The sequence below is a fragment of the Protopterus annectens genome, chromosome 4.part0 (assembly GCF_019279795.1).
Source record: "Protopterus annectens isolate FY-2018-M chromosome 4.part0, PAN1.0, whole genome shotgun sequence".
Classification (NCBI taxonomy): Eukaryota; Metazoa; Chordata; order Ceratodontiformes; family Protopteridae; genus Protopterus; species Protopterus annectens.
In genome coordinates, this window is record NC_056733.1 from 135002139 (window position 1) to 135015081 (window position 12943).

The 12943-nt window shown below is 40.4% G+C and overlaps 1 protein-coding gene across 1 annotated transcript in view; it reads left to right on the forward strand.

The window, feature by feature from the left end:
• Positions 1-12943, forward strand: part of LOC122800226 (dynein axonemal heavy chain 17-like) — a 17083451-nt gene that overhangs the window by 12099403 nt on the left and 4971105 nt on the right. Inside the window, exon 52 of the mRNA XM_044069720.1 lies at positions 6007-6098. Within this exon, the coding sequence (XP_043925655.1) occupies positions 6007-6098 (92 nt within the window). The remainder of the gene's footprint in view (positions 1-6006; positions 6099-12943) is intronic.

Below are 12943 nucleotides of genomic sequence, written 5' to 3' on the forward strand. Positions count from 1 at the left end.
ATCTGACTTGGCTGACATTTCCAGACTTCAGATTCAGCTTTCAAGTTCCTCCCAGTACCCATAGTACCCTATTCCATCCCCGTTACCTCAGATCTCTTTTGCTGCGATCTCAAAGACACAGGTTCTACTCTCAAGCATTATTAGAGATATTTTCATGAGTTACTTAACATTTGGATATATTTATAGCTTTATCTTAGGTATAAGTATGTATCCTCCCTCCTAGTTTTTCCTGCAGGACATTAAGACTTTCTGCCTCATATTTCTTACTATTTTCACTAAATAGAAATTCTTTATTACCATTGTTGGTATATCTGCTTACCCTTTTCACACCAGGTTATTTCTTTAGACTACTATCACTGGTAATAAAATCCCCTTTTCGTTCGTTTTATATATATATATATATATATATATATATATATATATATATATATATATATATATATATATATATATCTTATACAAGTCCAAGTTCCGGATGGTCACTGTCCAGTCCTTCATGCTTCTTCTGCACAAGGATGATTGGATGTGCTCCATGGATCTCCAGGATGCATACTATCATATAAAAATAGACAGTGCTCCAGGAGACATCTCCACTTTTGAGTAGGGGCCAATCACTACCAGTTCAGAACCCTGCCCTTTGGTTTCACCACAGCCCCCTGGGTGTTTACTAAGTGCATGGCAGTGATCACAGCTCACCTGAGATTGTGGGGATTCCAGTTTCCATACCTTGATGACTGGCTCCGCACAGCTGCCATGAAGCATCAGCTGGCCACTGCCTCTCAGTACCTACTTCAACTGTTCGACCACTTAAGGATTACAGTGAATCTCCCCAAATCCAACCTTGTTCCATCCCAAAATTTGGAATTCATCAGGATCCAGTTAGACACTGTGTCAGAGATTGCAGTGCTCCCGCTCCATTGTGTAGACCTCATCAGAACTGATGTGCAATGTCTTCTTGATCTTTTTCATCCCCAGGCCCATCTTATTCTCAGGACCTTAGGTTCATGGTGGCGGCAATCTATCTGGTGCCATTAGCCAGGTTCTACATGAGGGTTCTGCAGTGGACTCTAGCAGTCCAGTTGTCTTCCCTGTCTCACCCGATGACAACCCCATCCGTCTCACTCCAGTGTGCAGGCATCATCTCCTTTGGTGGATCCAGTCTCCTGACCTCCTAGCAGGCAGACCATTCTCTCTTCCTCCACTCCAGTGCCACAGTGACCTCAGATGCTTCCCTGTTGCGTTGGGGGGAACATTTTCAGGGAAAGATGGTCCAAAGCATGTGGTCCACTGCAGAGACCAAACTGCAGATCAACATCCTGGATATGAGGGCAGTCCTCCTCACATTGCAAGACTTTCAGGACTACCTTCATCTGGGTACCATTGCAGTTCACACTGACAGCATGGCAGTTGTGTGGTACATCAGCAAGCAAGGGGGGCACACGTTTGTATCTGCTTTGTCATGATGTTGTGAGGGTGTGGGAATAGGCAATGTCCTAGGGGCCCTTTCTTATTGTAACTCACATTCCTGGAGAGTCCAACATGCTGGTGGACAGATTCAGTAGGGCAGTCCTGAGTCCTCACTAGTGGTCCTTGAAGCTTCTGTGGTGAAACAGACCTTCCTTTTCTGGAGTCAGCTGAGCTGCTGTCTGTTCGCTTCCCGTCTCAACCAGAAATGCAGCCGGTATTTCTACCTGATTCCCCTTGAGTACTAGATCCCATTCTGGATCTGATTTCCCATCCCTGTCAGCTTCCAATTCCCAACCTCCAGACTCATCGCCTGATGGCATGGTTTTTCCACTTCCGGTAATCTTGAATCAGTCCAGGCTTGCTTCTCCCATCAAGAACATTATCCTGGCCTCTCAGATGGCTTCTACTACAAAGGTTTACATGAGTAAGTGGAAAAGGTTCTCTATTTGGGACAGGTAGCGTAATCTGAACCCCGCTTTGGCTTCCATCTCAGATGTCTTACTCTTCTTGTCTTCACTCTTTCAGGAAGGAGCTAGCTTCTCTAATATCAAAGTGCAGTTGGCAGCTATTTCCAACTTTCATGTTTGCGAGGAACCTACTTTTTCCTTACGCTTGTATAAGGCCTTTTTGAAGGGTGTTTTTCTGCTTCGACCTCCTATCAAGGATCCCCCACCAGACCTTTTCTTTCTGCTGCAAAATCCTGTGAGCCTCTTTGAGCCTGCAGCCACATGTGATATCAAATTCTCGTCATGGAATATGACTTTTCTAGTAGCCATAACTTCAGCTAGAACAGTTTCAGAGTTGCAGGCTCCTTCTATCAAACCGCCTTTCATGGTATTTCATAAAGACAGAGTGGCCCTTCAAACTAATCCTTTGTTCATGCCTAGGGGTGCTAAAGAAGCAAATCTTAACCAGTCAATTCAATTGCCAGTTTTCTTCCCATTTTTTTTTCTAGTAAAGGGGAATATCTTTTGCATATGCTAGATGTACATAGACAGTTATGAGTCTACTTGTATAGAACAAAGGATTTCTGCAGATCTGACCAGCTGTTTGTGGTGTTATCTCTTAAAAGGAAAGGTTAAGCGGTCTCCAAAGTTACTATCTCTCACTGGATTTCGATGTGCATTTCCTTCACCTATTCATCCAAAGGTTTATCCTTACCAGGTCCAATCAGAGCTCATTCCACTAGGTCATTGGCTACATCAGCTGCCTATCTCTCCCGTCATTCCATAGATGACATTTGTGTGGCAGCCACCTGGTCTACTCATCACACTTTTGTCAGTGATTACAAGGTTGACATTGTCTCCAGGAACAGGGCTTCCTTTGGCTTCACAGTTGTTCAGCATATCCTTCCATGAGGCCACCCAGGATTTAGGGTAGCTGGGACTCTGACCCAAGAGTGAGGAGTAGTGACATGGATAACATCAGATAAAGAGTTATGTACTTACCATAACTTGGCATCTGTGTTATCCTATGTCACTATTCATCACTATTCCTCCCTCCTTCCCCCATCCTGTGAGATCTAGAGGAAGTGGAGATGTCCTACCTGGTGGTTAAGGTCTTCTTTAGCTGCTTTCTAGCTTTAGGGCAAACTTGATCTGAGGGGTTAGAGGGCAGCAAGGGATCATGGGAGTGGGAAGAGCTCGAACCTAGAAGCAGTTTGCAAAGTTGCCATTTTGGATCTGATGTCAGATCCTATGACCCAAGAGTGTTGAATAGTGACATAGGATAACACAGATGCCAAGTTATGGTAGGTACACAAGTCTTTATCCTTGTGAGCTTATCAGTCAGCAGTGCAAGGTATATCTCTCAGGTGCTGTCGTTATGACATATCAGTATGATTTTTGCCCTCACATTTGTCCTTGCTTCTCCTAGATGTACTAGTGTTTCTTCATAAAGTTAAAGTATTTTAAGGTTACATAAATTGTTAAATAACCATACTAAGCCTATGTACAAATTCTTTAGTACTAACCACATTACATCTAGCATTTCAAGACCTTATGTTCTGAAAAAAATAAGTAAGTGATCCTCTTTATGACCCTTTGTTGTGATGTTAAATGCCAGTGCTACAATTTTTGTTGTTCAGAAGTTGAAAGTATGGGGAAAGGATCCTTGTTTTTTCCCCCTTTATTATGTCCAGTTTTTCTCACTGTACACAATTTGGTGTTTTAAACTTGTCAGTTCTGAGGCTGTCTTCTTTTCTTCCCTTCTCTGCATGGGGAAAATAGATGGCAGTCCTCTAGTGAGGACAGTGATGGTAGGGCATTGAAAAGAAAGAGGCTGGCTAGGTGGTACTGCAAAGAATTCTGTACTGGGCACCCTTTGGAGGAAGGAGAGCCCTGCAGATAAAGTCCTATTGACTTTACACTCTCAAGGATCTGATGTTATCGATTATGTAACATAACTGATATATTCTTAAGAAATTGTGGCCAAGGCAGAAGTGCAAGAGTCCTGCATGATAAATCTGTTCCCTTCAAGTGCATACCTCTTCTTTCTCCTCTGTCATATTCTTCTTGTCTTTCTCAAATCTAAGAAATTTTTGTCCATCCACAGTCTCTTGGAAAGACCTCAGGGACGGGCATTGATATGGAGGTGCCCTCAGCTTCAGAAGCATCCTTAGTATAAACTTTAATGTTGTGGGCAGCAGATCTATATCAAAACTCCAAACAGTTGAGGGAAAACATGACATGAATCAACTCAGAAAAAAAATGTTCAGAAAGTTACTTTATCTTCCAGCTATCATAACCGTATGAGACTGTATCTAATAATCCATACCAAAAGGTAGGGAAAAATCAAGAAACTCTTAAGAATAAATAAAACAATTGGGAAACTAACTGGAGACTACAGCAACAAGTAAATAATATCAGAGCACAGGTTATCAAAGAATAACAGATAAACTTACCGAAAATACTAACAACAACAAAACAGATAGCTTGAGCTACCTATTCTACCCATACTGGGGCTCAAGCAGCCTATAGCCTACACCCCCCTAACTTTTAAATGCTGAGTCTGCAATTGCACAACAAAGAAATAAAAGAAATCCAGCCAACCTCAGAAATATTAATGTTACATTCCCATTTAATCACTGAACTTGAAAGATGTGATTTTAAGATAGTGTAACCAGTGATATCTTAATGATTATGCAAGCAATAATGCCCAACAGGGTGTGTGTTATTGTGTAAATAATGCATGCCCAAGAGTATTCTGAGACTCAGTGTCACAGGTGGAAGACCTCTATATCCTTGGATGGGTATTATTTACACAGTAACACACATCCTGGAGGGCATTATTGTTCTTAGAGAATGAGCTGTCTGAAAAAAATTATTGTGTTTTAGTTATTTATTATTTTGTATTAATAATTAATTTTTTTATATTTTTGATGTAAAATAGTTCCTCCCCTAATGTTAAAAAATTGCTCTAGTGTATATAAATTGTGCTGGAGGAAGTATTTTACATCCAAAATATAAGATTTTCAAAAAATTTTGAGATATTTACCTATTATTTTTTTTTGGTTCCTTACTCATAAAATGTGTGGTTTGACAATAATTGTGGATTAAAGTCACTAAATAATGACATACATTTGAGTTTCAGACTTTAATTCTTTCAGAAAATGCATACTAAAACAAATTTTATTCTAGCAACTTGTTGATTTTATAAAAGCACTGTTTAAGATCTGTTCCTTTTTTTAAGCCTTTGTCCCCCCTTTATTTTAGGGTTTATCCAGATTTCCTGAGCTAAGACTTTAAGAAGTATGCATACCTCTTAACCGCTAATGCCACTGCTTGGTCAATCTCAGTGTCTCTCTCATGCATACATTTTCACTTTCTTTACACTAGCCCTCATACACTCACACACACAGGCAGAAACATAAACACACACACTTTTATTTCTTTCTTTTTTAATGTTTATTTTAATTTTACATTTGCTAAACAGCAAAAGTGCTGCACAGCAAGTATAAAATAATGGCTCGATTGATCTCACTCTCACTTTCATTCACACATACACTCATATACAGATGTAAACACTCTTCTGATTTTTTTTTTATTTTATTCTCACTAAACAGGAAAAGCACTGCTTAGTGTGCATACAATAATGGTGATTGTTAGCTTCCTTACATCCAGGATGTCTTGCTCCATGGCAGCATACATTAAACCCTGCTGAAGAATGTTTGTTCTCCAATTAGTGTGACGATTTACAGGTCATCTATTCTCTAAATTTCAAATAAAATATAACTTGATCTTGTTCTTTATTCCCACAGAGAGTAAAGGGAAAGTATTATTTCATAATGCCTTGGCTCTAGTCTAACTTTATTACATGCCACAATTCTGACAGCCTAATCAGCTAAAAATGGTGGATCTACATGGCTATATACTGTATTAAGGTATTCTGACAGAAAATAAGTACTGATGTTAATGTGAGTTAACATTCCATTTTTATCAGCTATGCCTTATTTGCATTAGCTAGTTATTGGGTGCCTACAATGTAACAAAAAAGTGCTCTAACAATAATTGTTGCATTGTGTATTTTCTACTTCTTTAGTTCTTCATCAGAAAGTAAGCACAACGTTTCTTCCTACTGCCATTAAGTTTCATTATGTCTTCAACATGAGAGACCTTTCCAACATATTTCAGGTATGAATCAACAATGTAATTAAAAAGTATTATTTTTTCATTGGTGTTAACATGTCAAATAGCTGTAGACAGTGATTAAATGTCCATGGCTAAGGAATGGTTTACATTAAAATATAATTAAATGCATTTAAATTCTGAGAAATTCCTGAGTCCATTATATAATCATAGTAAAATATTCTAAGGTAGTGGTTATTGACAGATTTGTTCATTTTCATTTGTTTAATTCACTAGGGCTATAACGCATGACAAGTTAACTGAATCATGCTGTAGCTTATTTTGTACATAACAGCTCACATTACTTATGAAAAATGGCAGCATGTTTTTCAGCATATATGCATTTCATAGTAAGGATGGCACAGTGGCACAGTGGATAATGTTGTCGCCTCACAGCAAGAGGTTCCCTGGTTTCATTCTTGGCTGGGGTGTCTTCTATGTGTTGTCTGCATGTCCTCCCATTGTTTGCGTGGGTTTCCTCCTACATTCCAAAGATATGCAGTAAGTGGATTGGACACTGTAAATTGGCCACAGGTGTGAGTGTGTGGTGTGGAGAAACTACCACAGCAGGGCTAGGCACCCAGTGATGTAAACTTTGGCTGTAGATGATTGTCACTATTGAAGTGACTCCCTGACCCCATATATATGGGAAAAAGGAGTTATGGATGGACTATTTTTATAGCTCTTTTGTATGCGTTTAACTCACTGTTTTTACTTTCCACCCATTTTATTATTTTTGAATGTGTAACTCAGATGTGAGTTTGATAAAGCTAGCACCAGAATCAAACAACATGCTTGTCCTAGTTACCAAGCCTCTATATTTCTCCAGAGTATGCATTTACTGAAGTATCTTATTTCTTCTCTCTCTTGCTTCTTTCAGATAAAATGTTTTTCTAAGTACTTGTAAATCTAGTACCACCAGGAATCACAATTTACCCTTTTTTTCATTTTTTAGAAAATATGTTTACTTCTTTAGATCTGATATTTTCATTCTTCCTTACTTATGGGTTCAGATCCGATCCATGGATCTGACTTAGTCGCATACTACAGACTTCATATCCAACTCTCAAGCTCCTCTCTCTACCCATAATGCCCCACTTTACCCCCATTACCTCAGATCTTATTTGTCTCCATTGTGGATAGATGTAGGTTCCACTCTTAAGCATTTGTAAGCAAGTTTTTTTCTTATTATTGGGTTCTAAAATTTCTGTAGTTTTTTCTTAAACATTAAAATTTCTTCTTACAGCCTGCCACATAGCTGTTACTGGCGTTAGGGATTTTTTGACATTTTTTCTACTGAGTAGTCTTTCATACCATTGCTGGTACATTTTTTCCCGTTATCTAGTTTAAAAGGTATCTTATTTACCTGCCGTAGTTGGTATTTTTACCCTTTCTTTCTGGTAATTGCTTGTTACCCTTCCCTTTCTACAGCATTTCTAATTATTGCCATTGCTGGTGAATTCTTTTTCAAGTAACTTTCTATTTTTTCTCTAAAAAAAACAAAAAAAAAAACAAGTTGTTGTTGTTTAATTTTTTGTGATTGTGCTTAGAGAGTTGGTTCTCTTTTTCCATAACTATGTCACAGACAAACCAACAGATTTTAAGAAATGCACGTCTTGTGGGCATAAGATCCCAAACTCAGATGCCCACAAGCAATGCATTTATTGCCTTGATCCTGACCACCTAAATATGGCCTGTACAGTATGCTCTACCTTTAACCCAAGAGCTTTGGCTGACAGGTGTAATAAGCTTATTTTGAAAGGCTTACTAGCTGTTTCTTCATCTTCTGGGGCTCAAACATCCTCAAAATATGGTAAAACAGCTTCCTCGGAGCCCATGAAAAAATCTCCACTGAAGTCCCCCAGGTCTTCTTTGGAGCCTAGAGAAAAAGTCAGAAAAGTTATGGATCTGACACCCTCGGATCTGAGAGCTGTTAGCCTACCATCATATCCAAAGTCGTCTTTGGATCTGAAGGTTTCAGCTCCGATAGTTATCTCCTCATTTCTTGATGACTTCCTCATTGGATCCTAAGCTTTTGGATCTGAGGCCAGGTACATCTTACAGGAGCAGAACTCCTGACTTTATGGTAAAGCCCATTTCACCCTCCTTGCCTGCACAATTGTTTCAAACTCCTAAGAAACATTCCAGGCTCCCTTCCACTGCATTTTCTAGGTCATCCAGAAGTTTATCAGAGGCAAATGTGGATAGGGTGATGTAAAAATTTGTCAGGGCTCAGATCCAGATGGAGGTCCTGCTGACTCTGTCCCCTACCAGATACATGAGTGAACATGCTAAGTCAGTTCTATCTTCTTTTCCGATCTGACCCATGGTTTAAGTGCTTCAGTATCCTAAATCCCCGAGATGTTCAGCGTCAAATCCAAGGAAAGTTTCCTCCTCCACTCTGACTGCTCCCCTGATGGGTTCTGCTGTGCTCGGATCAGAATGGGTTTTGGAGCCAAAGTGCCAGCATCGGGTTCAAGGGGGTGGATTTGACTCCAGTGTTGTCAGATCCATCCATACCCCTCGGAACTTCAGCCCTAGACAGGTTGGGTTAGATTCTCCCCTCAAGGCTTGGATCTAGGGTGGCCATGCTCTACTTTCCTTGGAAGCTTCAGCTCAGAGGAAGTGGGTTGTGATTTCTCCTGGGCTTTCAGCCTTTGGGGTGGTAGAATGGGCTTCTTCTCTCCAGAGAGAACCATCCTCTTTTATTTTAGATACTACCCCTTTACTTCCATTAGTTTTGGATTGTGTTGGTCAGGCCTTTTCCACAGCGACAACCAGTTCCAACAGGCCTGTAGGCAGTTCCAGTAGAGGAGGTTCCCCCCTCTTCTGACACCTCTCCAGAACATCCCAAGAAGAAGTATCCCAAAAGAAGATGTGTAAAAGGAGACACGTAGACTCCCCCTTGGAGCCTTTCATGGAAGACGCAGATTTTGATGGAGTAGTATCCCCCAGATCTCCACTTGATGACAGCTCCTATGAAGATATTCTAGAGATCCTGAAGTGGAAAGGTGGTTGGTCATCCCAAACTCCTTCTCCTGAAGAATCTGTGTTCTTGGAGGCCTTTGATTCTGGCCCATCTACATCTTGGGTCACTCATCTGGTGGATGAACTAATTGACCTGATTTCCCACCAGGCATGGAAGGAGCCGGATACTGTCAAGCCCATTCGCAAGTGCCCTGACAAATTTTTGGCACCTCCAGCAGACAGACCCCACCGGAGCAAAGGAGTCCCAGTTGATGCTATGGTGGTGGTGGCAGCCACTAAGAAAGAACTAGCAGATCAGAGCTCTACTGTCCATCTGCCCACTAGAGAATCTAGAGCATTGAACAGATTTGGAAAGTAGATGTTTGCATCAGCTGCTTTTGCATTGAGGTCACTTAACTATCTGATGCATTTTACTAGACCTCAAAGAGATTTGACTAAAGAACTTTCAAATACTGTCTGAGAGTCCATATCTGATGGGGATTTCAAGAGAACATCCTCTCAACTGGCCACTCTTGTATCCATATCAAACACTTTGATGAGGTTAATCTCTCATATAGCTGAAAGTACCTCATGAGCAGCCGGTTCACGCATTGCAATAAGGAGAAATGAGTGGATGTGACTATGCGACTTTACAGAGCATATTAAGATGTCTTTTATTAACACCCCATTTGATGGTACTTCTTTGTTTGGGACATCAATAAAGGAGACACTTACCTGCAGCAAACAAGATGGAAAGACCCTGTCTGTCATAGGGATCAAGTTTTCTAACCCTCGGTGGATCTTCTCTAGAAACCAGAGAGGTGGTAAAAATGTGGTTCTGCAAATCTCAGGGTCCCTTCCAGGAATTGTGTGGGAAGAATTCCTCCAGAGGCAAAAGGGAAAATTTTAATGGCAGATGTTGCTATAGAGGCAGGGGAGGCCTGCAAAACCAGGGCTTTAGAGATTCTTTTTAGATAGGCCCTATAAACACTCCTGAAGTGTGCCTGACTGCCCTTCTCTGGATACAGTCAGAGATTGATTATCTTTGCACCTAGATGTCTGTACAAACATCATAAAAGATTCATGGATGCTAAGGATAATATCCGGAGGCTATTTTGAACCATTTTCCCTTCTTCCTCATCATCAAAGGAAGAAACTTCCTGACATTCCACCAAGTCAGAGGAAGGGTGCAGCACATGAAATTCAAAAGCTGTTAGAGAAAAGAGTCATCCAAAAGGTTCCACCAGACCAACTAGGATTCAGAACTTAGAAAGAAGACAGGGGGCCCCAAACACATTTTGGATCTAAACAAATTGAACCAGTATGTATGTAACAAAAGCAAAGTTCCAGATGGTCAAGGTATAGTCCATTCTACCTTTTTACACAAGGATGATTGGATGCACTCTGTAGATCTTCAGGATGCTTACTATCATATCAAAATAGACAGATGATCCAGAAGACATCTCCACTTTTGGCTGTGAACTAGTCATTACCAGTTCAGAGCTCTGCCCTTTGGAATCACCACAACCCTTAATGTTTTTACCAAATTCATGGCAGTAGTTGCAGCTCACTTGAGATTGAAGGGATTCCAGACGTTTCTGTATCTAAATGACTGGCTTCTGACTGCCTTATCCAAGCATTAACTTCAGCAGGCCAGGGACTAGTTGCTTCAGATTTCTGACTCCTTGGGCATTATGATAAATCTTGCCAAATTGAAACCTGCATCAATTCAGAGCCTGGAATTCATCAGGATTGTTTTAGACAGATCTACACAAATAGCATCCTTGCCTATCCATCGCATTATCTTTATCAGGAATCATGTTCAGGCTATCCTCTCTCATTCATCTTCCCAAGCAAGATTAGTGCTTCATGCTGTGAGATCTATGGAAGCTGCTATAGTGCTTCTTCCTCTAGTGCACTTCTTTATGTGAGTTCTCTAATGGATTCTGGCTGTACAGTGCTCCATTCTACATCAACTCCTGTCTTTTCAAGTAAAGCTCACCCCTGTTTGCAAGTGACACATTTGCTAGTGGATACAATTGGACAATCTTTTTCTGGGAATATCTTCTGTACTTCTAAACCCAGTAGCCACAGTGACCATGGATGCTTCTCAACAGGGGTGGGGGGTCATTTCTTGAGAAGAACTGTTCCAGGCATGTGGTCAGAACAAGAGACCAAGTTGCATATCAATGTCCTTGATATGAGAGCAGTCCTACTAGCATTGCAGGCATTCCAAGATGCTCTTCCTTTGGGGACTATTGCAATTCAAACAAACAACATGACTGTAGTCTGTAAAGGATATTTATTCAGCCAAAGCAGACGTTCCACAAACCACATTAACGGTTCACAAATACCATACGTTTTTGTTCATAACAAACTTCATCAGATGCAGACTGACAACATAAAGTGCACATATATAGCCTCCTAAAATTAACATAATTAACAATCAATTAAGCAGAACAAATCAAAATTATAAAACACTTCTTTAAAAGCTTGATAAAATAAATATGTATATATAAATTTCATTTATTTAAATACACATATATGTAAAATTCACTTTAAGCTAATTAAAAGCCTTGAATTATCAATAATTATAAATAAATAATCCCTTTCCTTAAAAAAATAATACTTGAGCAATAACCCATTTCTGGGTGTGGGTAATGCTAGATTTACCCACGGTTGGTGTGGTTTGGTCACGAGGATGAAGCCCGAGTGACCAAATAAAGACCGTGGGTAAATCTACCATTACCCACACCCAGACGTGGGTTATTGCTATTATACAGTGACATTTAAGAAATAAATACTTACTTTTCTTAAATAAAGCCTTTGTATAATACCTGAGTGGTACCAATCCACGGTTTTCCGATATCCTGGGGCTTTTTCTTATGTACTGTGCATGCGTATGCTTATGCAGTACATCAGAGCTGTGTAGAGGAAGCAATGGAGAAAGGAAGATCTCTGTTGCTTTTTTAAAGCTGTCTCGCTATGTTAAATGAGTTTAACATAGCGAGATATCTTTAAAAAAAGCAACGGAGAAAGGAAGATCTCCATTGCTTTTTTTTAAAGATATCTCGCTATGTTAAACGTATAACATAGCGAGATTACAGCAATGGAGATATTCCATTCTCCATTGCTACCTAACACAAACAAAAAAAATCATGACTTATAATAATGGAAAAAGTCCGGGCAACCGGACCTCTTTCCATTAGTATTTGTCAGATTTACAACGGGGCGGCTGCGGTGTTGCAGCAGTTAGCATTGTCACCTCACAGCAAGAGGTTCTCCAGTTCGATCCTCAGCTGGGGTGCCTTCTGTGCAGAGTCTGCATGTCCTCCCTGTGGCCATGTGGGTTTCTAGGTGCTCCGGTTTCCTCCCACATCCCAAAGACATGATGTAGGTGCATTGGACACTCTAACTTGGCCCTAGGTGTGTGTGTGTGTGTGTGTGTGTGTGTGTGTGTGTGTGTGTGTGTGTGTGTGTGTGTGTGTGTGTGTGTGTGTAGGGTTGAGTGCCGGGCTGGGAACTCGACACCATAAAACACCACTGCCAGTCATGAGCGGACAGGTGATCCACTGTGGCAACCCCTAACCGGGAAGAGCTGGAAATATTCTCATTCAAGCCTGGTGATACATTTGCTTGTAAAGTCACTTGCCACCATAGCTCCCTATACTCAATACTTTCTTCCCACAACTCCCCTCTTATATCCTTCTTAACCCTTTCTAAAACAAAAAATAAATAATGGGCATTTGTGCATGTTTGTTGGTGCTTGTATAAAGCATTGAGCTCTTTTTTTGTACGTATGTCATAATAGTGCTCATATATTATTTTCTTTAGTTTCCTTTCAGTTTTTCCAGCGTAAAAACTAGAGCATATTTGACATACTG